Source organism: Lissotriton helveticus, chromosome 10, assembly GCF_964261635.1.
Source record: "Lissotriton helveticus chromosome 10, aLisHel1.1, whole genome shotgun sequence".
In the NCBI taxonomy this organism is placed as follows: Eukaryota; Metazoa; Chordata; class Amphibia; order Caudata; family Salamandridae; genus Lissotriton; species Lissotriton helveticus.
In genome coordinates, this window is record NC_136071.1 from 279,865,919 (window position 1) to 279,891,600 (window position 25,682).

The 25,682-nt window shown below is 45.9% G+C and overlaps 1 protein-coding gene across 2 annotated transcripts in view; it reads right to left on the reverse strand.

Moving 5' to 3' along the window:
* ZBTB47 (zinc finger and BTB domain containing 47) overlaps positions 1–25,682 on the reverse strand; it is a 348,552-nt gene that overhangs the window by 39,535 nt on the left and 283,335 nt on the right. For both annotated transcript variants that reach the window (XM_078665312.1, XM_078665313.1), the window contains exon 5: positions 12,821–12,965. In XM_078665312.1, coding sequence (XP_078521438.1) covers positions 12,821–12,965 — 145 coding nt within the window. The remainder of the gene's footprint in view (positions 1–12,820; positions 12,966–25,682) is intronic.

The following is a 25,682-nucleotide window of genomic DNA, read 5'->3' on the forward strand; positions in this document are numbered from 1 at the left end:
GCCCTTGCTCCCCTCCAACAGAGGAGCACCCCGGACCCTCCTGGTCCACTCCTGACGCCATTTTAAGTCCACCGCGTGGGCTTGCATTTGCCAAGACTTGTTGCCCCAATCCTGGGTCCAGCGACGTAGACAGCAGAAACCTTCGTGGGACAGCTCGCACCTCCATCCTGGTCGCCGACAACGCCTCCCGGTCCGAGAGACTGCAGAGCCCAGCAGCGCCCACTCACCTGGTCGAGGTGACTTCGCCCGGTGCCATCCTGGTGCCCACTTAATCACTGGCTAGTGATTCAGAACTTGGTCCCCTCTGCTTACAGGTCTTCTCCTTCCCTGATCCAGGCTTGGATCTCCACGAACTTCTTCACTGGCCGCCTGCCAGCAACTTCTTTATTCAGGCTCCTGGTTCGTCAACGAGGGTTTCCGACGCAACTTGAACCCTATGCAGCCGCAGCCCCTGGGCTAGGTAAACCGAGTACTACGGTGCTCCAGCATAGTCCAACACTCCAAGTGTTCGGATCCACCCTTGTTTTCGACCCACCTAGTCGGGTTCGCCCGAGAACAGTAACTTTGTGATTGCTAGTATTCCTAGACTTGTTCCCGCATTACGCGTGAGAGTTCCCACTCTGCACACGGCGTTCCTAGGCCTCCCACTCCTAATCTAAGGGTTCAGCATCGTAGGCCTAGCGTTTCTACAGTCTAGAAAAGTATTACTTACCTGCTAGTAACTTCGCATTCCACTTGTATAGTATATGGTTTTTCGTGCCCCTCGGGCATTTGTGTGAATTGTGCGACTTTAAGTATTTTCTTAAGAGTTTTGTTGTGTGCTTAGCTCCCTGTCTCATAAAGAGCCAGGGTAGTCTTGTTATAAATAAATATACAGTTTATTTTCATAACAACTTGTGTGGTGTCCTTTCACTTGGTGTTCAAGGAGTAGTGTGATGGTAAAACAGCTGGCTTAACACGCCCTCTAGAGTTTAGCCTAAAGACTGCACGTGTCCATGCTACTAGGATAGCTGGTCTATCAGGTTGACTTACAACCAAACATCAATAAGGGTTGTTTGGACTGATACATAGTGATCACTAGAACAGTGAGCACTGCATATCAGGCCAACTTCTCACATTGGTGAGCAGCGGTTGGGATTTGAGCTTGCTGTTGTTTTACCACACGTATCCTAAGAATATCATTTGAAAGATCACATAAGTACCAAGGTACATATAACTTAGCTTAGAATACTCTGAGTTCTACTGAACCAGCTGTTGTAGCTCCTAGGGCTTAGCACACCCTAAACTACAACTCTAGCAAGGGATCAGTAGGTAAACATATAGTGTAGGTAAGTGCACCACTTACACCTCACTAGAAAAGCATGTCTACCCATGGAGAGTCTTCAGAGACTCCCCTAGAGGTTATTGACCCTCCACAGGTCATCTCAAGATATGCAGCTCTCAATTTCCAGGAGTTGAGACACTTGTGTACCTCCAGGAAATTGAAACAGGGGTCCAACCCCACCACTCCCTTTCTGTTAGTTCTCTTAGAGACATATGATGCTAGGAAAGCATCTCAGGGAGATGGGAATATGCCAGCCCTAGAGGGACACCTTGCTGATCCAGACCTCCTTGACACAGAAAATGCAGTTGAGGAGGAGGAAGAAGAGGTGCTCTCTGGGGATGAGGCAGACAAGGGTCCTGAGCTAGTCAGCAGACTCAGTAGGGCCAACTTAGACCTGTTTGGGAGAGGAGCTGGGGGACCCCCAGTACTGACCCTAATGAGGCCTAACCTTGGAGTTAGAAGAGATAGATCTCATTCTAGGGACTCCAATAGATCTCTGCACTCTAATGCCTCTTCTCAGAGGAGAAGGATTTCTCCCCAGTGGAGATTTACTTCCCCTCAGAGAAGAGAACATGAAGCTAGGATGAAACAGGCTGCTCTGAGGATTGAAAGGGAAGAACTTGCCCTGGCCAAAGAAAAGCTTGCCTTTGCTAGAGAGCAGCAGATGAGTGGGATAGTTCCCACTGGTGGCAGCAATCTCCTAAGAGATAAGGAAAGGGGTTTAGATACTAAACACCTGAGTAAGATAGTGCCCCCCTTTAAACAAGGGGATGACATCCAGAAATGGATGGCTGCTTTGGAGAGGGCCTGCACTGTGCAGTGCATTCCCCAGAGTCAGTGGGCAGCTATACTGTGGCTCTCCTTTGATGGCAAAGGTAGAGATAAGCTCCTCACTACTAGAGTTGAGGGTGCTAACAATTACCAAGTCCTGAAAAATACACTGGTTGATGGGTTTGGCTTCACCACTGAGCAGTACAGGTTGCTGTTCAGGGATACCCAGAAAACTCAGTCTCGGGATTGGTCTGACTTCGTGGATTGTGCCACTAAGGCTTTTGAAGGCTGGATACTGGGTAGTAAGGTTACTGATTTCAAAGGATTGTATAATCTAATTATGAGAGAGCAAGTCTTAAATAATTGTCAGAACCAGTTATTACACCAGCACCTGGTAGACTCTGATCTGACCTCTCCACAGGAATTGGGTAAGAGGGCAGACAAATGGGTCAGAACCAGGGTTAGGCCTAAGAACCAAGGTGGTGACCAAAAGAAGGAATCAACCAAGCCTCAAGAGAAGGGTGGGAATAAATCTTCAGATCAAACCACATCAGGGCCCCAAAAATCCTCTGAAGGGGGTGGGTCCCAGAATCCTTCCAATACCCAAAAGAAACCTTATTGCCAAACCTGCAAGCAGGTGGGTCATTGGAAAACTGACATCAGTTGCCCAAAGAACCCCAATAAGGAAAACATACCCCCAAGTAACACTTCCAAGCCACCTGTTACTACTAGTAGTAATCCCCCAGGTGGTGGGAGTGCCCCCAAGAATTTGGGTGCATTTACTTTGGGAGTTCCTGGGGACTCTGGCCTAACCAGGTCCCCTGACTTAGATACTCTTGTCTGTGAAACTGGCATGGGGTTTGCCAACTTCACTACTTGTCCCAACACTTTGAGCAAGTACAGACAGGAGCCCCTCATAAATGGTATAAAAGTTGAGGCCTATAGAGATACAGGGGCTAGCATCACCATGGTGACTGGGAGCCTAGTCCCCTCAAGGCAACTTTTTCCTGGAGCCACATACCAGGTAACCAACATTGATGGAGTGCAGAGAGATCATCCCATAGCAGTGGTAAATCTCAGCTGGGGAGGTGTCACTGGCCCCAAGAGAGTGGCAGTGTCATCAAACATGCCTGTAGATTGCCTACTGGGGAATGATTTAGAGATCTCAGCCTGGGCTGAGGTAGAGCAAGAAACCCATTTGAAAATGGTAAACCTCCATGGTAAGGTTAGTAGGGCAGTGATAGCCACAGCCCCAGTCCAAGATGTCCTCCCTGAACAGGTTGGTGGAGTTGTGATGGCCACAGCTCAAACTCAGACAGATAATAGTGTTGTGAAGCCTGAAACTATGGATCACTCCACTCAGACAGAGAGCATTGAGGAGGAAGAGAAATCTCCCTCCCACCAGACTTTAGGAAAGGATCAGCCTCCTCAGGGAACTGATCTGACCCCTTGTGAAGAAACTGCCCCAGAGGTAGTCAGGCCTAGCCTGGCAGAACCCCTGATGTCAGTGGACCCTTCCAAGGTGGGACCCAGTCTGGAGCAGGTAACCTGCCCCTCTCTACCCTACCTCAGTCAGCCCAGGGCTGTAGAGGTCAGGGAGGCCAGTGGTGGACCCCAAAGGGCCCCCTGTCCAAAAGAATTTCCCAATCAGCAGATTAAGGGCACTGAAGCTAGCAGACCTAGCCAAGTGAAAATAAAACACACTCCTGAGGGATCCCCCTTAAAATTAGTTAGGGACCTCCCCCAGATGGACACTGTTGGGCACAGCCAAACTTGGGACCTGAGGGCCCCAGACCTGACCTGTCCCTCCAGTAAGCCAAACAGAGGGACCCAACCTCCAGCTGTAGGTAGCCAGAGGTTGACCCTGAGAGCCCAAAACAACTCAGTCTTGGAAAGAAAGGCCTCTATGGTGGATAATGATTGGAGGAAGCTGAGCCCCAAATTAGTGGAGCCTCACTTCAGTACTCCATTTCAGCCCCAGCCTTTTACTTTGCCAAAACACACCACAGGTAGAGATTCCCTATGGTGGAGACCCTCAGACACCCTTAGGGTGAGGGATTGCTTAGTGGACCATGAGATAGGGGGTAACCATGCCAGTGCTGGTACTTCCTTATATGGCCACTCAGGCAATATAGGCTTACCTGGCAAGGATAGCCTTATCTCCTTTCGTTTGGGGGGGGGGGGGGGTTATGTAGGAAGGTAGATCCCTGACTATGGTTGCCCCCAACTTTTTGCCTGGTGTTTTGCTGGTTTTCTGACTTAGTTGACCTGGGGCCCTGCTATTCAGGACCCCAGGCCTACTGCTCTCTCTGTAAAATGGATCCCATGTACCTTAGGTACATATCTAATTGGATACTGAGTCACCTTATCAGTCCCTATACAGTGTACCTTAGGTACCCAGGGCATAGGTGTACCCAGGGCCTACCAGGGGCTGAAGCATGTATTATGCCACCCCTGGCTGGCCATCCAAAACGGACACAACTGGCTGCTTGACAGCTGGGGCAAGGTGGTGTAATCACCCTTTGCTTTAGATATAGTATTCCTATATCTAACCCTAAAATGGACACATATATTCCTATCAGTCACTCCTATGGCAGGCCTTAACAATCCTGAAGGCAGAGTGCTTGGAATAATGTGAAATGGTGCTCTGGCATGAGCTGAGCCCGTTTGCAGCTTGCGGAACCAAGTCCTAATAGCTGTTCCATGATAACGCTATACCATATACTCTTAAGTGCATTATGTACCTCGCGGTCAAATGCTAACTTTGGTATAACATTATCAAAACATGTCGAGTAAGGTGTCATACGAATTGGAATACTAACCCCTCGCCAATTCTGGCGACGGGGTTAGCATTCCACCCTTCTAGAGGGACACGACATGTTGGTAACCTGTAACCCCGGTTAAAGTCGAACATAGCCTCAGCTCCACAAGATGGATGCTGCCACCGAGACACAAGTCTGCCCTCCTGCTGCTGGGAGTCCTCCCAGAGCAGGAGGCAAGGACAAAGGGTTTCCTGCCAGGGGCGGTGCCAGCACCGTCCCAGACAGGGTTTTGTGTATCCCAGGTAGGCAGGGCTATAGAGGAAGGTGACTGCAAGTGGCACCCCGGTGCTCACTGTGCATATGCCGGCTAGAACCAGTTCCAGGGGCACACCAGCCCCTGAGCTGGGGAAAGCCCGGCATAGGAGAGGGGTGTAACCACCCCCCTTCCTAGTCCCACCCATAGGGCAGGACTTAGTCGCGTGCCAGCCCCCTTTTGCAGGATAAAGGCAGGAGCAGGCCCCCTTCCAAATTAGATCATCTTTGAATCCTGAAACTACTTTCCACGAAAGGAACTCAAGACTTCTTCTCAAGATTTCTCCCTTGTGACTAAGGAGTAGTCACCCTGCAGCAGCAGGCACCATCCAAGCATCGCGGTTTGCTGTAAGTCTCTCCTCCGGATCAAGACTGCCCCAGCACGACGAGAACCGGCTTCCCTGGCACCTCTGACCTCAACCTACATCATCAGCCCAACTGTGATCCGTGGGTGCGACGAGACCTCGAGGGACCGGCCATCTTCAAAACTGCACGACGCTTGCCCAGCACGACTTCTGAGGAATCCTCACGTGAGTGCTTTGGGGCCCGAGAAGCCCCGACCCTGAGCAGCTCCAGCACCGAAGTCCAGCCCCCTTGCATCCACGAGATCTGCGTGGGGCCCTTCTGCTCTTTGCTGCTCACCGCGTTGTCCAGGTCACTTGCCCGTTGGCTAGTGGCCCTCTTGACGACGAACTTCGACGACAACACCGCTGGTCTGGTTGCTCCAGACTGGCCCTTGCTCCCCTCCAACAGAGGAGCACCCCGGACCCTCCTGGTCCACTCCTGACGCCATTTTAAGTCCACCGCGTGGGCTTGCATTTGCCAAGACTTGTTGCCCCAATCCTGGGTCCAGCGACGTCGACAGCAGAAACCTTCGTGGGACAGCTCGCACCTCCATCCTGGTCGCCGACAATGCCTCCTGGTCCGAGAGACTGCAGAGCCCAGCAGCGCCCACTCACCTGGTCGAGGTGACTTCGCCCGGTGCCATCCTGGTGCCCACTTAATCACTGGCTAGTGATTCAGAACTTGGTCCCCTCTGCTTACAGGTCTTCTCCTTCCCTGATCCAGGCTTGGATCTCCACGAACTTCTTCACTGGCCGCCTGCCAGCAACTTCTTTCTTCAGGCTCCTGGTTCGTCAACGAGGGTTTCCGACGCAACTTGAACCCTATGCAGCCGCAGCCCCTGGGCTAGGTAAACCGAGTACTCCGGTGCTCCAGCATAGTCCAACACTCCAAGTGTTCGGATCCACCCTTGTTTTCGACCCACCTAGTCGGGTTCGCCCGAGAACAGTAACTTTGTGATTGCTAGTATTCCTAGACTTGTTCCCGCATTACGCGTGAGAGTTCCCACTCTGCACACGGCGTTCCTAGGCCTCCCACTCCTAATCTAAGGGTTCAGCATCGTAGGCCTAGCGTTTCTACAGTCTAGAAAAGTATTACTTACCTGCTAGTAACTTCGCATTCCACTTGTATAGTATATGGTTTTTCGTGCCCCTCGGGCATTTGTGTGAATTGTGCGACTTTAAGTATTTTCTTAAGAGTTTTGTTGTGTGCTTAGCTCCCTGTCTCATAAAGAGCCAGGGTAGTCTTGTTATAAATAAATATACCGTTTATTTTCATAACAACTTGTGTGGTGTCCTTTCACTTGGTGTTCAAGGGGTAGTGTGATGGTAAAACAGCTGGCTTAACACGCCCTCTAGAGTTTAGCCTAAAGACTGCACGTGTCCATGCTACTAGGATAGCTGGTCTATCAGGTTGACTTACAACCAAACATCAATAAGGGTTGTTTGGACTGATACATAGTGATCACTAGAACAGTGAGCACTGCATATCAGGCCAACTTCTCACACCCACCTTGAGCCTTAAAACGGCCCCCAAGCCCAACAAGCATTTGCAATGCAATAGATCTCGCATTAGGAAAGTTAGAGCTATTGGTATTGTAAATGACAAATTTGTTTTTTATGTGTTGGTTTTGAAAATAGCGAAATTAATAGCTTTGTCATTTACAATGCCAATAGTTTTAGCTTTCGCAAATGTGACACCTATAGCATTTGTAATGCAATATGTATTGTATTAACGTGACTTAGATGTATTGATATTACAAATAACAATGGCTTTAATTTATTTTTAATAATTAATACTTCAATAAAAGTTATTGTAATTTATAATGGCAATAGCTTAAACTTTGGTAAATAACTTTTGTGAAGATTATGTTCAGTGTATTTTATTGTGACTAAAACCCAAGAACAGAAGTGAAATATTAATATCTTTTTGTGAAATTTGTAATAAAGCTTGAAACATTGAGATAACATATTTGAACCAGTTGTTGTTGAATGGTTGCACAGATTGATGCTGTGGTGGCGCTGAGTGATGTTGTGGTTGCGACGAGTGATGCTGTGGCTTTCAGTGATGCTGTGGTAGCGCATAGTAGTGATGTGGTGCCCCTGAGTGATGCTGTGGTGGTGCTGAGTGATGCTGTGGGGATGCGATAGAGTGAGTGCGATAGATAGATAGAGGGAGGGCGATAGATAGATAGATAGAGTGTTGGCGATAGAGTGAGTGCGATGGATAGACAGATAGAGTGAGTTAATAATTTTCTGCTGTCGGCAGCGTGTGTGTGTGTGCGTATGTGTGTGTGCGTGCCTGCATGTGTGTGAAAGAATTAGCACTAAATAGCACGTGTGTGAGTTGGTCCTGCCAGGATGTGAACTGAAGACCTTTATTACATAACTGAAGATGTCAGCAGCGAGCGTTTAAAACACAGAAAAATCTTGCTGTGAATGTGTGTGTGCGTGCATGTGTGTGAAAGAATTAGCACTAAATAGCACGTTGGTGAGTTGGTCCTGCCAGGATGTGAATTGAAGACCTTTTTTACATAACTGAAGATGTCAGCAGCGAGCGTTTAAAACACAGAAAAATCTTACTGTGAATGTGTGTGTGTGCGTACGTGCATGTGTGTGAAAGAATTAGCACTAAATAGCACGTGTGTGAGTTGGTCCTGCCAGGATGTGAACTGAAGACCTTTATTACATAACTGAAGATGTCAGCAGCGAGCGTTTAAAACACAGAAAAATCTTGCTGCGAATGTGTGTGTGTGCGTGCATGTGTGTGAAAGAATTAGCACTAAATAGCACGTTGGTGAGTTGGTCCTGCCAGGATGTGAACTGAAGACCTTTTTTACATAACTGAAGATGTCAGCAGCGAGCGTTTAAAACACAGAAAAATCTTGTTCGAATGTGTGTGTGTGCGTGCGTGCATGTGTGTGAAAGAATTAGCACTAAATAGCATGTGTGTGAGTTGGTCCTGCCAGGATGTGAACTGAGGACCTTTATTACATAATTGAAGATGTCAGCAGCGAGCGTTTAAAACACAGAAAAATCTTGCTGTGAATATGTGTGTGTGCGTGTGTGCATGTGTGTGAAAGAATTAGCACTAAATAGCACGTGTGTGAGTTGGTCCTGCCAGGATGTGAACTGAAGACCTTTATTACATAACTGAAGATGTCAGCAGCGAGCGTTTAAAACACAGAAAAATCTTGCTGCAAATGTGTGTGTGTGCGTGCGTGCATGTGTGTGAAAGAATTAGCACTAAATAGCACGTGTGTGAGTTGGTCCTGCCAGGATGTGAACTGAAGACCTTTATTACATAACTGAAGATGTCAGCAGCGAGCGTTTAAAACACAGAAAAATCTTGCTGTGAATGTGTGTGTGTGCGTGCGTGCATTTGTGTGAAAGAATTAGCACTAAATAGCACGTGTGAGTTGGTCTTGCAAGGATGTGAACTGATGACCTTTATTACACACCTGAAGATGTCAGCAGCGAACGTTTAAAACACAGAAAAATCTTGCTGTGAGTGTGTGTGTGCGTGCGTGCATGTGTGTGAAAGAATTAGCACTAAATAGCACGTGTAGATTCTTGAAAGATGGCAGCCATTATTTTCAACACAGCTTGGGCAACAGTTTGATTTCCCAACCATTTAAGAGGTTTCAAAAACGTGGTCCTCCAACTTAATTAGCATTTCCCATGGGCAATGTTGGCATGATGCTTCCACCTTCAATGGCATGTACTCCGCGTGGCGCACTGCTACCTCATTTAGGTTGCCTGTCTCTGGTCCAGTCAAAAAGGCTTCAGTGTCATAGCAGAGCAATATGTGGTTGTTTCTTTGATTATCTCTTGGTTGTTTCCAGTTCAAATAAGTACATTAAAAATGAGACATTGATTTGTTTTTTTAGGAAAGTAAGCAATCTAGTTTGGTGAGGAAGACCATGGCATGGAAATGTAAGGGCCTTCTGCTATAGGATGGAAGATAATTGTGGGTTCGGGAAAGCTCACTTGGCATTAGGAGTCTGCCAGAGCCAGCGCCTATACAGTTATCACTTCTGTCCCACCTTATGCTCAGAGCTCTGATTTCACATGATTATCTACTACTCAAATCCTGAAATGTTACTGGAGAGAATGAAGACTGTAAGCAAGGCATAAGATTGTTAAACTTCGTATCTTATGTTCTTCCTATCTCTAGATCTCCACATTTCTTCATTTTCGCGGGAAAGCAAACAGAAACTCAAAATGGATACGTTTATAATTCGGAAGCGAAAAGCTGGTGACGATGACGTTTGCGAAGAACAAAATGTAGCAGCTATTGAGCAAAGTACCCAAGAATCAACTGAATGCTCAGTACGTAAGAAGTGTAAAGGGAAAATCGCCAATCCCCGTTTATATAACAAAGCCTATATGGAACTGGGGTTCACATTTTCTGGTAATGAAAACCATCCTTGTCCCCAGTGTTTAGTTTGTGGGGAAATACTTGCAAATGAAAGCATGGTACCAAATAAATTAAAACGCCATTTTACCACAAAACACAGCCATTTGTCAGCAAAAACCAGTAGAATACTTTATTGAACTTGCGAAATCTATAAGGAAGCAGTCTGCATCATTCACAAAGAGAATGAAGACATCAGAGAAAGCTCAAAAGGCAAGTTACTTGGTTGCTCAAATAATTGCCAAAAACAAGGAAACACACACTGTTGCCGAATCTACCATTAGGCAATCTTGCTGTGCTATTGTTCGAACAATGTTTGGGCCAGAATTTGAGATTGAAGTTAATAAAATCCCTTTGGCAGATAACACAATCGGAAGACGGATTCAAGAAATGTCTGCTAACGTTAAGCTGCAAATGAAGGATATTTTTCAAGACTACAATATGATCTTTGCATTGCAACTAGATGAATCAACAGATGTCAATGGGTTAGCTCAAATACTGGTTTTTATACGTTTTATTCATACTGACAATTATTGAGCAATTCCTGTGTTGCCTAGAACTTCCATTGAGAACTAGAGGTGAGGATATATTTCAAGCTTTAGATTGCTCCATGAAGGAAAATAATTTGCGCTGGTTAAATTGTGTTTGGATATGTACGGATGGCGCACCATCAATGGTTGGCTCAACAAAAGGTTTTATAGCTTTAGCAAAGTAAGAAAATGAAACTATCATATTTACTCATTGCTTTTTACATCATGAGGCACTAGTCGCGCAAACCATTGGGAAGGACTTAAGGGAAGTTATGGACAAAGTGATTCAAATGGTGAATTACATTAAAAGTCGACCTCCTAAATCAAGAATATTTGCTCATATTTGTGAACAAATGGGTGCAAGGTTTAAAAAGCTCCTATTGCACACAGACGTTCGTTGGCTCTCAAGAGGTCGAGTGCTTTGTCCTGTATACGAATTGCGTGACATGATGCTTAAACTTTTTGAGGACAATAAGCAGCATGAATTCTGTGGTCTAATTCAAAACAAACTTTGGTGCACAAAATTGGCATATCTTGCTGATATATCCATCTTCACCTTTCATTGACTATCATTGCATAATCGATCGGGAAACATTGTGCATAAAAATAAAAGAAGGACAACTAAATGATGTACTGCAGCAAGTTGAAAGACGTGTTAATTTTATTCGAGCAAAAGCACTCTACCACAGACTTTTTTAAATTATTGCTGAAGGATGCCGAAACTGAATATGCAGACCTGTTGTTGCATGCTGAAGTGGTTGAGCAAAGGTAGAGTTCTAGAAAGGTTTATAACTTTGCTTTCAGAAACTGAACAATCTTTAATCAGTAGATGACAGTCCTTCCTAGAATTGTATGACTTGCAAAGGCTCACCATGCTTCATTTTCTGTGTGACATTTTCTCACATTTCCACACTCTCAATCTGACACTTCAAGGTAGACAGAAACTTGTGTCCTCAATGATTAGTGTTGTATTTTCCTTTGAAAGTAAACTTGACCTGTTCCGAGAGCAGCTGGAAGATGGTTATCTCACGCACTTTGCCAGGTTGCAGGCTTTAACCCAGAGGGTTGAAAAAACTCAGGAAATATTGTGGAGTCTTAATCTGTGTGCTTATCTGGGGGACATTTCTGGGGACATTAAGAGGCATTTTTATCTGTTTAGAGTTCTCACCCCACTTTTCAGGCTTGTAGAAATCCCATGGATGGTTAGTGCAAGGAATCTTGAAGCTGTTGAACTACTTGGTTTGAAAAGGGCACAAGCTGAGATGGAACTAATTGATATGCAATACAGCTCTGTGCTTGAGTCCTTTTTCTTGGGGAAGGAACCAGAATATTTCTGGCAAAGTGTGCCCTCTGAAAAATTCTCTCTTCTTTTTATCTTGACACAGAAAATACTTTGCATTTTTGGCTCCACATATGTGTGCAAGTGTTCCTTTTCCACAATGGGTGTTCTAAAAAATAAACTAAGAAACAAACTGACTGATGCACTTCTGGATCACTTCCTGAGACTTTCACTTTCTGAAAAGGTTTGGAGTACAAGAAATTAATTGCGGACATAAAGTGTAAAATGAGTGCGTAAACTCTGTACCTTGGAAACAACTTTTCTTGCATTCTGTGTGCCTTTGTACTTACTGTTTTACATTCACTAAAATGCTTTCAAATCAGAGTAACACTACTTATGCAGCATCAAGATTGGGAGAATTGCACTGCAACTCTTGCACAATGGAGATAACGCTGCATGTCTTCTTCACTGAATCTATTCATGTGTGATATGAAGGAACTACTTATAACTCAGCTACTTTCTGTTTTCGAATATTAATTTGATTGACGTTTCTCCAACCTTGCCAGTGATACCTAATAATTAGAATGCATTAAGTATTTAATCCAAATGCTACTTTTTGAACAGAATAAAATACATTTTAAAAAGCGATGGGTTGAATGTACTTCCAATAAACAGAGCTTATCATTCTTACATCAATGTGTGAGATTTATACCACATGGGGCACATTTTTCATGAATTAGTAATCATCATCATCACCATCGTAATCATAGTCATCATATACCTTGTCCAGTTTGCAGTTTGGATAATTTCAAAAGGGTCTTCAGGTGCATTCAAGAATGTATGGAAGGAAGGCATACTCTAGTCCACATTGTTGCTCAGTGGCAGACTCTCTCTTGTTGAACTTCCTGCATGATTCATCTGTACAAAAGGCTCTAGACAGGCCAAAGTTACCCCCAAGTGAATAAGTAGCACAGTAGCAACATTGTACTATGAAATAATAACCCGGGATCTATAATGGCACTTGCTGTCATAGCGGGCAAATTGGAGTTACCGACAATGTAGAAACTGTTAAGTATTTTCTTACCAGTATGCGTCTTCATGTGTTCATCAAAGTACTGCTTCATGTTGAAGTCCTTCCCACACCACTGGCACATAAACTGCTTATGTCCAATATGGATACTCATGTGCGACCGCAGCTGGTACTTGTACTGGAACCGCTCGTTACAGTTCTGAAACAAAGCAAAATGAGCCAAAAATTAAGATTACCTTTGAATCTGACAAAGAAACACTCTGGTATGGAGGAGGGGAGTAACAAGACCAACCAAAGTTAGTAATAGCTTCACATTAAACTTATTTCAGTGAATTTCATAGTTTTTTTCATTATACACTACATTCAACTTCTACAAAAGTCTATCCTAACTTTACTATGAAAGTGTGCCCTAGGAATGTATGACATTACAACAAAAACTATTACAACGCAGTCAATACAACGCAGCTTCCATCACAACACATGCCACTAGAACGCAAACCATTACAACGCATATTCCATTACAATGAAAATTACTATTCTAACACCACCGGGTGCTTACCTCAGGGAAGGTGCTGATCACTGAGAGATATGTGTTGTAATGGCATGCGTTGTAATGGCATGCATTGTAATGGATCCTGCATTGTATTGACCGTGTTGTAAAGGCATTGCATTGTAATGCCAGCATTGTAATGGATGTTTCCCGTGCCCTAGCCCTTGAATACAGCTAATGGGGCTGGCCTTGAGCCCAACCAGCTACAGTGGTTCAAATGTTGCCGTGCCTGGCCTTCAGCAGTGCACAAAGAAGGTTTGTCAACTCTTGCTGCACATGGCTTTTTTGCTGTGCACAGCATGGGTTGGATGCATGGCCATACCTTTGGCAATACCCATCGAACCACTCGCCACTGGTGACCAACCCATTCTTTTGAGCCTGCCCCCTGACAATGTTTGTAAAGGTTCATGGACACATGTTGGACCTTCTTACCACTCCGTAAAACGAGCATATGGTCCAACATATGTCCATGAGCCGTTGGTCACGGGAATCTTAATTTCCATCACCCTTGCGCTTAGCTAACAGAGATTGTTGCAAAGGATCCCCTAGTCCACCACAAGCAATTCAATCTTTTGCTCCAGGGAGGCTCTAGATTTGTTGATGGTCTCCTGAATTTGTTCCGTTGTGATGTCTGCTGATGCCTCGGCAGCAGGACCCCAGTTATCTCCGCTGCCCATTCTGATAAGTCATCCTGCAGTGGTGTGGACGCTGGGCTAGATCTAGGGCCCACCGTGGACTCCTGAAGCGTTCTAGTGTGCCCTATCACGAAGGAGACCACACTCAGGATAAAGTACCCCCACCAGGGGTAAATGGAATGTCTCACTCAGGCAGAGATTGCACCAGTAGGGCATCCCACAATGTCTGGGGAACCACAGTCGATTTTCCCCCAGCCACTAGCCAGCAGGAGCCCAGCAAAGGCCCAAGCACAGGGGGGCACCCCTGTAGCAGCTGTGGTCTTTTATTGGTTTATCATCATTTGAAGTCACACAGGCAAGGATAGTTCGCTTCCCAGAAATGCCGGGCCCCAACCAGTCACTCGTGGTGGGTCACAGGAGTTCTGGGCCCCAGCAGCCACATTAAGAAATTCCACTCACTTGTCTCTCAGGTCCAACACTTCCGCTGGGGCCACCCCCCATTCAGAACCCATGGCACAAGCCCCCCCAATGGGCTCAACGTCACTGCCAGGCCTCCTCCTGCAGGCTGCCACCTAGGCTGCACTCATGTGAAGGAAAGGAAGCCCTTCTTCTGCCACCTCTCCCGTCAATATGGTGTGCTGAACGTGGCGAAGCCCAGGGTCTGGGCCACCACACTGGGCACTGCCGTTGGCATGCAGTGGGCCCATGCAGTGGGCCCCCACTCAGTCACCGACTGAGTCCTGCCTCACTGTTGCTGCCACCTCAATTATGCGCCATGGGCAGAGTCCCCAAGTCTTGGGTCCGAACTTCCCCCGCACTTCTGGATGGGGCTCCGCTAAAGGCGAGACCATCCTAGGCCACCGTTGGACTCCAAGCACCCCTGGCTGCCCTCCAACTTCTCACTGTGCGGGCAATGGGCCTCATTGTCATATGGGGTGCCAGCCGAGTCACATAGCATCACGGCGGCCACCACCATTTTGTGCTGTGGGGCCACCGCAGCTAAATGCCCCAAATTTGCCAGGAGGGCCCTCTGCTCCTCCAAGGAGGCACCACTGGGGCAAAACGCCTCTGCTGCGCCCTCTTCTATCCCTCTGTGCTCGTTGCGCTGGGAATGTTGGGGTGGGCGACTGGGAGCTCTTCTAGGGTGTGGCCATCTTGCGCAGCCCTCTGCCATGCCCACCTCTGCTCAAATTGTGGATGGGTGTGCACTTAGAGTAATCCATCATTTGTAGTAATGTTTGCCCATGTTCAAGTTTACAAATATAATTTCCGAACATTGATTAGTGATATCTATGGGGCGCACTTCTTATGCACTGTTGCGCTATAAGTGTGTCAAAATATGACTTCATTGTTGTGCCAATGCCAAACAGGCTGGATATTTTTACAATATTGAAAGCCTTTCTTTGGTCCAAGTTGTTCCTAGGTTCTTGTAACTGTTTTGAGCTACTTCACTTTTCGCCAAATCCCTGGAAGATCCTAATTAAAAATCCTGATGATCCCATGAGCTTGAAAACAAAGTTTAAACATGAAATTGTTCTTTACTAAATTCCACATGCATGAGGACATGCCGTTTCAAGCAGGGTATTCGAAATACGTTAGTCTTTGGTTACAAATTGCCAAAGATTGAGGCAGGACAAGATTTTTTATTACTTAAGGAAAGTGTCATGTAAACATAATCAGGTTGAGTCATTGTATAAAATATATGCATATGATCAAAAACAAAGTGTCAAAAGTTTTTAACTCTGAGCTACTATGAAGCCTGTGCTTAAAGACCATTCTCTCTTTAGTTCAACTTTTGACAATTATGAACTGCATTTATTTTAAATATCACTCCTGTAGCTGGGCTGTGGTTTATTGTGAGTTGTCAGAATTACCTTATAAATGTAACCTATAATTTTAAGTATTGCACCACATAGCACAAAGGTCTCCCCAGAATCTGGTACCGTCATCAGGCACAAACACCTACACCGTTCTATGGCGCTGAGGGAGCATGGACCACTCGACTTGCCAGTCAACCCTTGGGTGCAGAGTTTGAACCCTGCCAGCACTATGCAACTCACAAAGGGGTGTCATGTGTTGATTTTGCTTAAAATCAGCATTCATTCAATTTTTTTAATAATCATACTTTTACCGTATACTTTCGGCTTGTGCGGCCGGGGACTACAGCCAGCAACAGATCCTGTACTTGAAAGCGCTGTCACAGCATCAGGAAGAGGGGAGGTATCATTATCCCCCAAAGCACTCAAAAGTGCCATCACACTTCCCGCTACGCTGGAGCATGACATTTGGGCCAGTGAGACCAGGGAGTACAGCCCCCAATGGACCCTGCACTTGGAAGTACTGTCACAGCATCAGAAAGAGGGGAGGTGTCATTATCCCCAAACATGCTCCAAAGTGGCCTTGCACTTCCTGCTGCTTTTTACCACAAACTTTGATCCAGTGAGACTGGGGACTACAGCCCCCAAGAGACTCTGTGCTTGGAAGTGTTTTCACAGCATCAGGAAGTGGGAGGTGTCATTAATCCCCAACACGTTTAAAAGCGCTGTTGCACTTCCCTCTGCATGGGATATGTGCGTGGGGTGCACAGGCCAAGGGCGGGCCCGTCCTGCGCCCGTCATTGCCTGGAAAGAGGGTGGGCCACCCATCTTGAGCCTACTAGAAAAGGTACTGTTATAACACAAAATTGGTGTCCTTTTCCGGCATTTGCTCCTGTTTCTTACTTGGCCTATTATTATAACTTGGTGCACATTTTCGATGAAGATACTTCCTATTGGTTCTGCATACATCAAGGGTAGAATGCCTCATTTCTATTATATGCCCTGAAACCCCAGACTAATATTTGTTATCTATTTCCAGCTAAAAGGGTCATGAAGTATCCTCATAGATAGCAGTTTTCACAGTGTGACCAGTTTTATTCTTCTAGTGTTTTTAAATGTTACTTTCTTAGATACAGAGTGGCACCAAACTTTTATTTTGTTTTCCAAGGTGGGTGACTTACATAATACAGTCTGTTCATAAATATATGCCTGATTATCTTTGCCTTGATCGTCCCTTGCAAGACTGTTGATGTTGGGCAGGGCCGTACTGGGAACTGAAAGCAGCCCTGTCAAATTTTGCAAGACCAGCCCCCGTCCGGCGCGTAATGGACCAGTCCCCGTCCAGCGCGAAGTGAGCGAGCGCAGCGAGCGAGCCCGACGGCCACTAGGGGGCTTTGGGGGGGTTTTCCCCCCCCAAGAAAATTTTGAAAACGACAGACCAAAATGGTGAATTTTACAGCACATTTTTCATTACATATTCAAATTGTATCAACTTTCAAAGCACAGTAAACAGTAGATGATGACCTTAAAGAACATCAGGTTACCCACCCAGTCATATGTATTCATAGGCATTCTTTCAGAGAGCACCAAATATAGACACATGTAGTGAATCAGAGAGAACAAAGTAAAAGTGATACCAACCCCCACATGGTGTGTAGCGAGCAAGCGCTGTGAGCAACGACTAGGGGGAGTTTGGGGGATTGAACTTCTACCCCCCAAGAAAATTTGGGAGACAGAAAGGCCAAAACAAATCATTGTTCAACACATTTTTTATTACATATTAGATTGTTTAAAGCATAGTAAATGATTACCTTATAGAGCACCAGGATACCCAATCATAAATCACAGACCCGTATCTTGCATGTTTGGCACCCGCAAACAATTAGGATCTGAACATTTGACCTGTAGGGTGTACGAGGTAGGTATATAAACTCTCTAAGCTATTTATATCGGTTCTAATTCAGAGCGAGGAGTTAGCACAGCGAACGCCACAATAAGTGCATTAACCATCTGACCTATCCTATTATACACTCAAACTTGCAGCATACACATAGATACAGTCCATGTGCTTCAACCCTCCAGGACATCCGATAATGTGGTCTGTTTGTGACCAATATAGCTAATCATGAACACCTTTACCGCTAGCATTTCTCCTTGTGAATTGACATGAGGGCAGAGTTTGTGAAAAAAAAGAATCCATATGTCCTGGGACACCATAGGCTGAGACTGCATCCACCTTTCAGGACTGGCTTTCCCGCTCTGGCGCTGCCACCCCCTCCCCCCTACCCCCACCTCAGTTCCATTTCCAGTACTTAAGACCTAATGTTCCTACATTTACTGTTTAGGATATTAAGAAACACACAATAATAATGACCATCATACAAAGTAGTTACATTAATTCAATCCAACTTAAATGGTTTATACCAAACACGAGCTTCTTAAAACACATCAGAACCTCCACACAGCAACACTTTGACGTCCATTTCATTTAACTTCTGTCACAGCAATTACCATAACCAGAAACCCCTGTTTGCATATATCCTCCTAGACCTAGAGACTAATCTATAGTCACGCCGCGGCAGGACACCGTGTAACCGGCAGGAGGTTTTTTAACCAGGCATGGTCAGGTTATAACTTAGGCAGCTTGCGAGTTGCGAGACGAGTGCGAACCTAATTGCACAGTTCTATTTCAAAGAAGCAAGCAAGCAGCGCTGACTATGTACCTGATGATAAGTTATAACCTCTCGGGCCGGGAGGTTTTTAACCAGGCCTGGTCTGGTTATAACTTATCAGGGGTACATAGTCGCGGTCGCGCTGCCGCTGCTTGCTTCTTACAGAGTCTCGGGGGGGGGGGGGCGGAAAAACGGACTCAGTATCCCAAAGCACCGAACACTACCATGCCACCCACAATAACTGAGCGGTGAGATAATAAAGCTCAATATCCAGAGCAGCCACACCATCCTCGTCCACCATCAATAGTAATTTCTGAAAAGCCACCCTGCGCCTCGAGGTACCCTAATATAATGTAAGAAGGATGCTATCCGGTTTCTGGTAGAACGCTTTAGCTAGTTCCACCAGCAAAGCTGCATACAGATAGGGAATCTGCAATAGAAACATCATATTAGAAATGACTATCCAACCACTGACTGATATAGGCAAGGTACTCGAAAAGGACACCAACTGTTGATGGCAGACAGGGCCCGGGCAAAGGTACCTTCAAAGAGCAGCTCTGCAGATTTATAGACATCTACCCCCAAGTAGAGAATGGTAACTGACTCCCAGCACAGCGCCGACACGGCCCTGAGCAGGTCGAAGTGGGTAGGTGCAGGACTTGTGCCAGTTAACCTCCAGGCCAGGCAGTTGCCTGAAAGCTGACAAAGCCACCACCACTCCCTCCAAGTCAGAGGGCTTGTCACGCATATACAGCAGCATGTTGTCCGCATACAAAGAAATATATAGGCAGCCTCCCAATAACTGCAGTGCGCGATAGTGCCCACCCTGCCATATAGTAAGAACAAAGGTCTCTTAAGCTAGAGCAAACAATAGAGGGGACAAGGGGCCCCACCCCACCTCGCACGCATCTGATATTACAGACCCAATCCTAACCCTTGCCACCAGTTGGTATACAACGCCTGGGTCTATTTGACGGAGGCTACCCCAAACATCGTCCTGAGAAGGGTGGCATACAAGAACTCCCAGCGATGGGAGACAAATGCTTTCCGGAGATCAACAGATAATGCTAGCGAATCCGATGGGAGGCTTCCTGCATGCCCAAGATATGAATCCGCTGGCGGATATTAGGCAAGGTACTAGAGATCGGTATGAAACCTGTCTGGTTGGGGTAAATCAAATTGTTCATATGAGTCAAAACCATGTTTGCCAGATTCTTACTCAGGATTTTATAATCCAGGTTAAGCATAGAGAGGGGGCAGTAGGAATCAATTAACACCAGGGCATTGCTCTTCTTGGGCAGTGACACAATTGTGGCCTTACACAGAGTGCAAAAGACACACAACTGATGGACTGACCTTGCCTGGCAGTTCGGGCTGGACTGTTCCCATTGGGCGCAGGGTCAAGACTGATTTGCATATTACTGGGTCCAACCTGGAATGGCATGGTGAGCAAAAAAACAATGGATTTAGGCCCAGATCTCTGTACTGGGGTGAATGTATGACATTGTTCTGCATTCTGTCCATAAATTGTTCTTTTTTGCATCTTACACAGAGAGGGCAGAAGTCCTTGCTGCCATGCTCCATTAAAAAAGTACACAAGCTTAGGGACAACGGCAGCAGAGAAAGTGGAGTAGAATTCCTGTGAGCAACCCATCAAAACCGGGGACCTTGCCCCAAGACATCTCCTTAAACGCTCATCACACGTCCTGCACAGTAATATCAGCACCCAGTTGCTTTGCTACAGAGGGATCTAGGACCGACAGGGAGGAACATGTGATGAAACGCAGTACGTTTAACTCACTAACTTCAGTGCCCACAGAGTAGAACTGGCAATAGTAGTGCATAAATGTAATATTAATTTCCTCCTGTGTGAACATGTCCTGGCCAACTGAATCACGAATATGTAAAACAGTGTGCCCCCTCGTTTTGTCCTGGAGAAGCCAGGCTAACATGCTCCCCGACTTAGCCCTCTCCACGTGAGCCCTTGCTATATAAGCCCTGTAGTAACATTACTGCAATCGCTCTAGCATCGCAAACCGTTTTCCCCGTTCAACGAACAGCCACTCCCTGCCCTCGGTATCTCCCCCAGCTCCAGGGGCAGCCCATCAAGGACCGCCTCATGCTGCCTAATGTCTAAGTGCAGTTAGATGCACACACGTATCTTCTTGGAGCTACGGTAACTGACTGTGCACGACTACCTTCTCAGGCGGGCCTGCTGACTAATTAGACACAGGGGGGGTCGGGCTACTACTCCTCCTCCGTCGTTGGGGACGGGTTAGGTTGCACTTTCACATAACATCATTCAGCTCAGCTGACTATGTACCTGATGATAAGTTATAACCTCTTGGGCCGGGAGGTTTTTAACCAGGCCTGCCTGGTCAGGTTATAACTTATCAGGGCCAGGGTACATAGTCACGTCGCGCTGCTTGCTTACAGAGTCTGGGGGGGGGCAGAAAAACGGACTTACCTCAGGCATGCTGGCTAGTAGTGACTACTACAGACACAGTGGGATCGGGCTAGGCGGCGCTAGCCTACACAATTAGGTTATGTGGCCGACTCACCGCTCCTCGCTCTCGTCACTCCCGGCAGTCACGCGCACAGTAATTGCAATGAGCATGCGGGAATTACACCCCCCCCCCGCCGCACCCTGGAGGCGCGCAGAGACGCGGTAGAGGAGGAGACAATTCTGCACACTGCGCGCACAGGCACCTCCTCCTCCGTCGCTGGGGTTAGGTTGCACTTGCACAATACTGTCAATACATCAATGCACCGGTAAATCAGGCTTGCTGGCGCTACTGCTATTCTATAGGACCGAACTGCCTCGTAACTTGGAAGTCTGTCCCTAAACTAAGTGAGTGACGTTGTGTTGTGGCTGGGGCCTGGGGGGCCGATTTTCAGTCCGACCGTCACAGGCTGTGACGGTCGGACTGAAAATCGGCCCCCAGCCACAAAACCGGCCCCCTTTTAAAAAACCGGCCCCCCAACCCCTCCAGCCTACCGGGGGATTGCCCGGTGCCCAGACTCACCAGTCCGGGCCTGATGTTGGGGAAATCAGAAAGGTAAAAAAAACAAGCAAAAAATGCTGCCGAAAACTGTACCCTCAGTGATACTGAGGTTCTCCGTGAGGAAGGGGAGGAGTTGAAGGTCGAAAAAGATAAAAGGGCAGTTTGCTGTTCAACTAAAACCTAAAACACCCATAAAGTCATATTTGACTAAACCACTCTCCAGTGTAAAAAAAAACAGAGGAATCTGGAGTGTCTGTGAGGAATAAAACTAACGTCACTATCTCTAGTATAGTGCTGGCCAACGCAGCTGAACCAACTCCAAGAATTAGGCCGGGGAATACCCAAATAATTCCACTCATGGCTATAGTTTATAAATAGGTTTTCAGCTTTGCCCCCGCTAAAAGATCCCCCTTTTACTAGTGACCCACTCTCAAGTGACTAAAGCCCACATACAAATCAACCTATAGAGGCTGCTTCTAAAGAGATGCAGATTATGTCGTTCAGGGAGGAAATAGGTGATCTAGGAAAAGCCATTGCCTTCTTTAGGCAGACCCTGACAGAAAAAGTGGATACAATATTAGCACTGAAGGAGAATTTGGTTAGGGGGACAATCTTGGAGAAGCCATAAGGACTAATACTGTGATTTCCTATCCTAATGTGCATAGGAAAAGCACCGGACTATGCTTATTACACACCCTCCCCCATCATTCCAACCCATCACTCCTAAAACTGCTTGGATAGAACACCCCCGTCAATTATTATTATTATTATTTTAATTGTATTTTTGCATTATCAAAATACATATAGCAGCGTGCACAGGTGCGCAAGCTGCCTCAAAACAGGATAATACAAAGGATACAGGCTTTTATCCCAACCCCCCCTTGTTACAACTTGGAATATGCAACTAGTTGTGCAGAGCAATGTAGTGCATTCACATCACATGCGTGAATATTTACACTCAGAAGTCCTGTATACATTACAATCATTAAAAATGGCAACTATCCATGAGCATTTTTTTACCATGTCAGGATGTTCCAACAAGTATGCAGTCAATGGAGACTAAGGGCCATATGTATCAAGCACTAATGAGTTCGCAAATGCCAACATTCGCAGAATTTCGGCGTTTGCGAACGCATTAGTGCAAAATGGTATGTATCACAGAAATCTGCGTGCAAAATAAGGAATTGCAAAATTTGCGATTCCTTATTTTGCGATTGCATTTAAGGAATCGCAAATTTTGCGATTCCTTAAATGCAATGTATGAAGCATAAAAAAAATGCAAATTGGCCTTAAGGAATCGCAAATTACCACCAACTTCAAGTTGGTGGTAATTTGCGAATTCCTTGAAAAATGCACTTTTATGCATTTTTCAAAGTGCAATGTGAGGCACATACATGCCCTTAGGGCATGTATGTGCGCCACATGTGCACCCATGCTGATTTCAGGGGTGCAACAGGGTGTCCTTTGGACACCCCTGCACCCTTGAAATTATTCTCAATTTACGAGTCTCAAATTGCGAATTGCAAATTGAGAATAACTTCCCAGAAAGGAATGGGAAAGTATTCCTTAATTGCTAATCGCAATTAAGGAATACTAAGAAATCGCAAAAAAATTGCGATTTTGTACATACATCCCTATTTGCGATTCTCAAATAGCGATTTCTAAAAAATCGCTATTTGAGAATCGCAAATCAGGTTGATGATACATATGGCCCTAAAAGTCCTTAGGACTGGACGCCTCTGGCACTCTTCAGCATAAATATCCATTTGTTTTTTACAATACACCAGGTCTTTCATTAATCTTACCAGAGTTGGCACAGTCCCCCGCCCTCCCCAATGCATTGCGACAACTTGTTTTGCGAACAGGGTAGAAATAGCAACTATGCGTCTATTGCTAGCTTTTACCTTCTTCACTAACCCCAACAAACAGTTCCAGCGTACAATCAACCGTTTCCATTGTCGTATCTGATGATACCTGAGTAACTTTCAGCCAAAAGTTATGAATAGCAGCACATCTCCTGGACAGGTGTACAAAGTTCACCCTCTCAGCCCCACATCTGAAGCACCTTGCATCTTCCCTTAGACCGAACCTCATCTATTGCGCGGAGTGTAATACAGCTGATGCAAATATCGAAAGTGTATTGTTTGGAGGTTGCAGTTGGGGGTCAATCTCCCGGTCAGTGCACAACACGCCTCCCAATCCTCCCAGACTATAGGGACCACCAGCTCATTATTCCACTTCTCAAGGGGTGGGGAACAAGACACATCATTTTCTCTCTGAGAGGCACACTATAACTTAGTTATCAGTCCCTTGCTCTCCCCAACAGTCAACACCAACTGCAATGCTTTCAACATCTTCGGCTCTTGAGGGAACTCGGATACAGTGTTCGAACTGGATGCGTAATCTGAAGTATGTAAATCCATGCAATGATTTATATGCTTGCCCAGCAAGGAAATTCTCCAGGATCATGAAGAGGCCATTCCTATACATGTCCCCTAGCGTGGTGACCCCTGCATTTTGCATTCCATTTAGTGCCCCACATTCCTGAGCAGCCGATAATCCTGGGTAAGAGGCTGTTGGCATGGCAGGTGCATATAGATATTCTCTCTCTCCACGAGCACCCAGAGCCCACCACGCCCTGACAGTGCTTCTGACCGGGTTAATCTCCTTTCTGTGACCCCCATTATCATTAAGCAAAACCATAACAGTAAACTGGACCCGGAAAGACGTATCCGCCTCCACAGCTAAATGTGGCAGAAACCGCAGATTTTTTTTTTTTTTTTTTTTATTTTAAAGAGTTTTATATAGCGCTGGCTAGACCCGAAGGTATCAGAGCGCTTTACATGAGAATCAACAATGTAACAGAACAAATTCAACACTTACACAATACATCAAAAAATAGGTAATTCAATTAGGAGGGGAGAGAAAGGAGAGAGAAGTGGTGGAGGGGGCAGGGGAGGTGAGAGAGGGAGGATAAGGGAAGAGACAATAAGGAGAGACGAAAAGAAATCTGTCAAAAAACCGACTGGGTAGGTATGACCAAGGAGGGAATCCAAGGCCCATCTCCCCTATAGCTAAACCAAGTAGCTCCATCGGGCATCTAATACCAGTAATGCGTGAATTTCACCTGAGCACACAGATAGTAGAACACCCCCGGTAATTAATGTCCCACTATCTGGGATGTGAATTTAGGAGCAAGATTGCTCAGCAAAGACATGTACTAGGACACCTTTTGGATCTGTTGCCCCTGTTGGCCAGCCCACTGAGAAAAGATGACTGGGCTTCTAGTTTCCAACAACAAAGGATAAGAGGAGAGGAGAAATCAAGTGGCCCTTTTTTTTTTTTACAGTGTTATATAGCGCAAACTAGACCCGAAGTTATCGGGTATCAGAGCACTTTACATATCACCAGTTTTGTTACACAAGGACACATTCATTTTTGTTAGGCACAGGGAGATTAAGTGATTTGCCCAGAATCACAGGATATTTAGCGTTGTTGACGAGACTTGAACCTGGTTCCCCAGCTTTGAGGTCGACCGCTCCAGCCGTAAGGCTACATCCTCTCCCTTGCACGAAAGGAGAACGGGGATAGTTTAAATTTGGGCAAGGAGATTTTTTTGAGTAATGTCTCTAACCTGGGTCCAGAGTCCTATGAAACCAAAGAAGCTCTGGTTAACAAGAACATTCACTGGTTTCACAAAGAATGCAATTGCAGATCCATAATTAGGGACGACATTGTAGAAGTCAGGTGGTACACTAGCAAGTCTGATAGTTTTGTTCACATTGGCATACGTTTTGCTAATAGTAAAATTAATGATGGCCGAATTGCCCTGGAACACAGACCCCCTCTACTCAACATCACAAAGATACACATTAAAATAAAAACTCCATTGTTTACTTCTCTTGCAACTAGCAATGGTGCAGTTCAATCTCAAAAATTGGTATGTGAACGGATGGTCAAAAGTTCGGCCATTTCGGTCACATCAGACATTGATTGACTTCCACAGAATTCTTCCCAGGTTGGTATTAGTACCAATAGCATGTTTGCCTCAGTATCTGATCCGGGAAAAAAGATTATGCAGCATGGCCATTGGTCAGTGGTCTCCTTGAGAATAGGCCTTGAGGTCACTGTAAATGATCCCGTGAACGGCATGCTGCCTTCTCACTGTACCCCTCTGGACACTAGCCCTTCTCAGATTCATTTAGCTGCGGACGCTGGGTATGGTGCTGTATCAAAA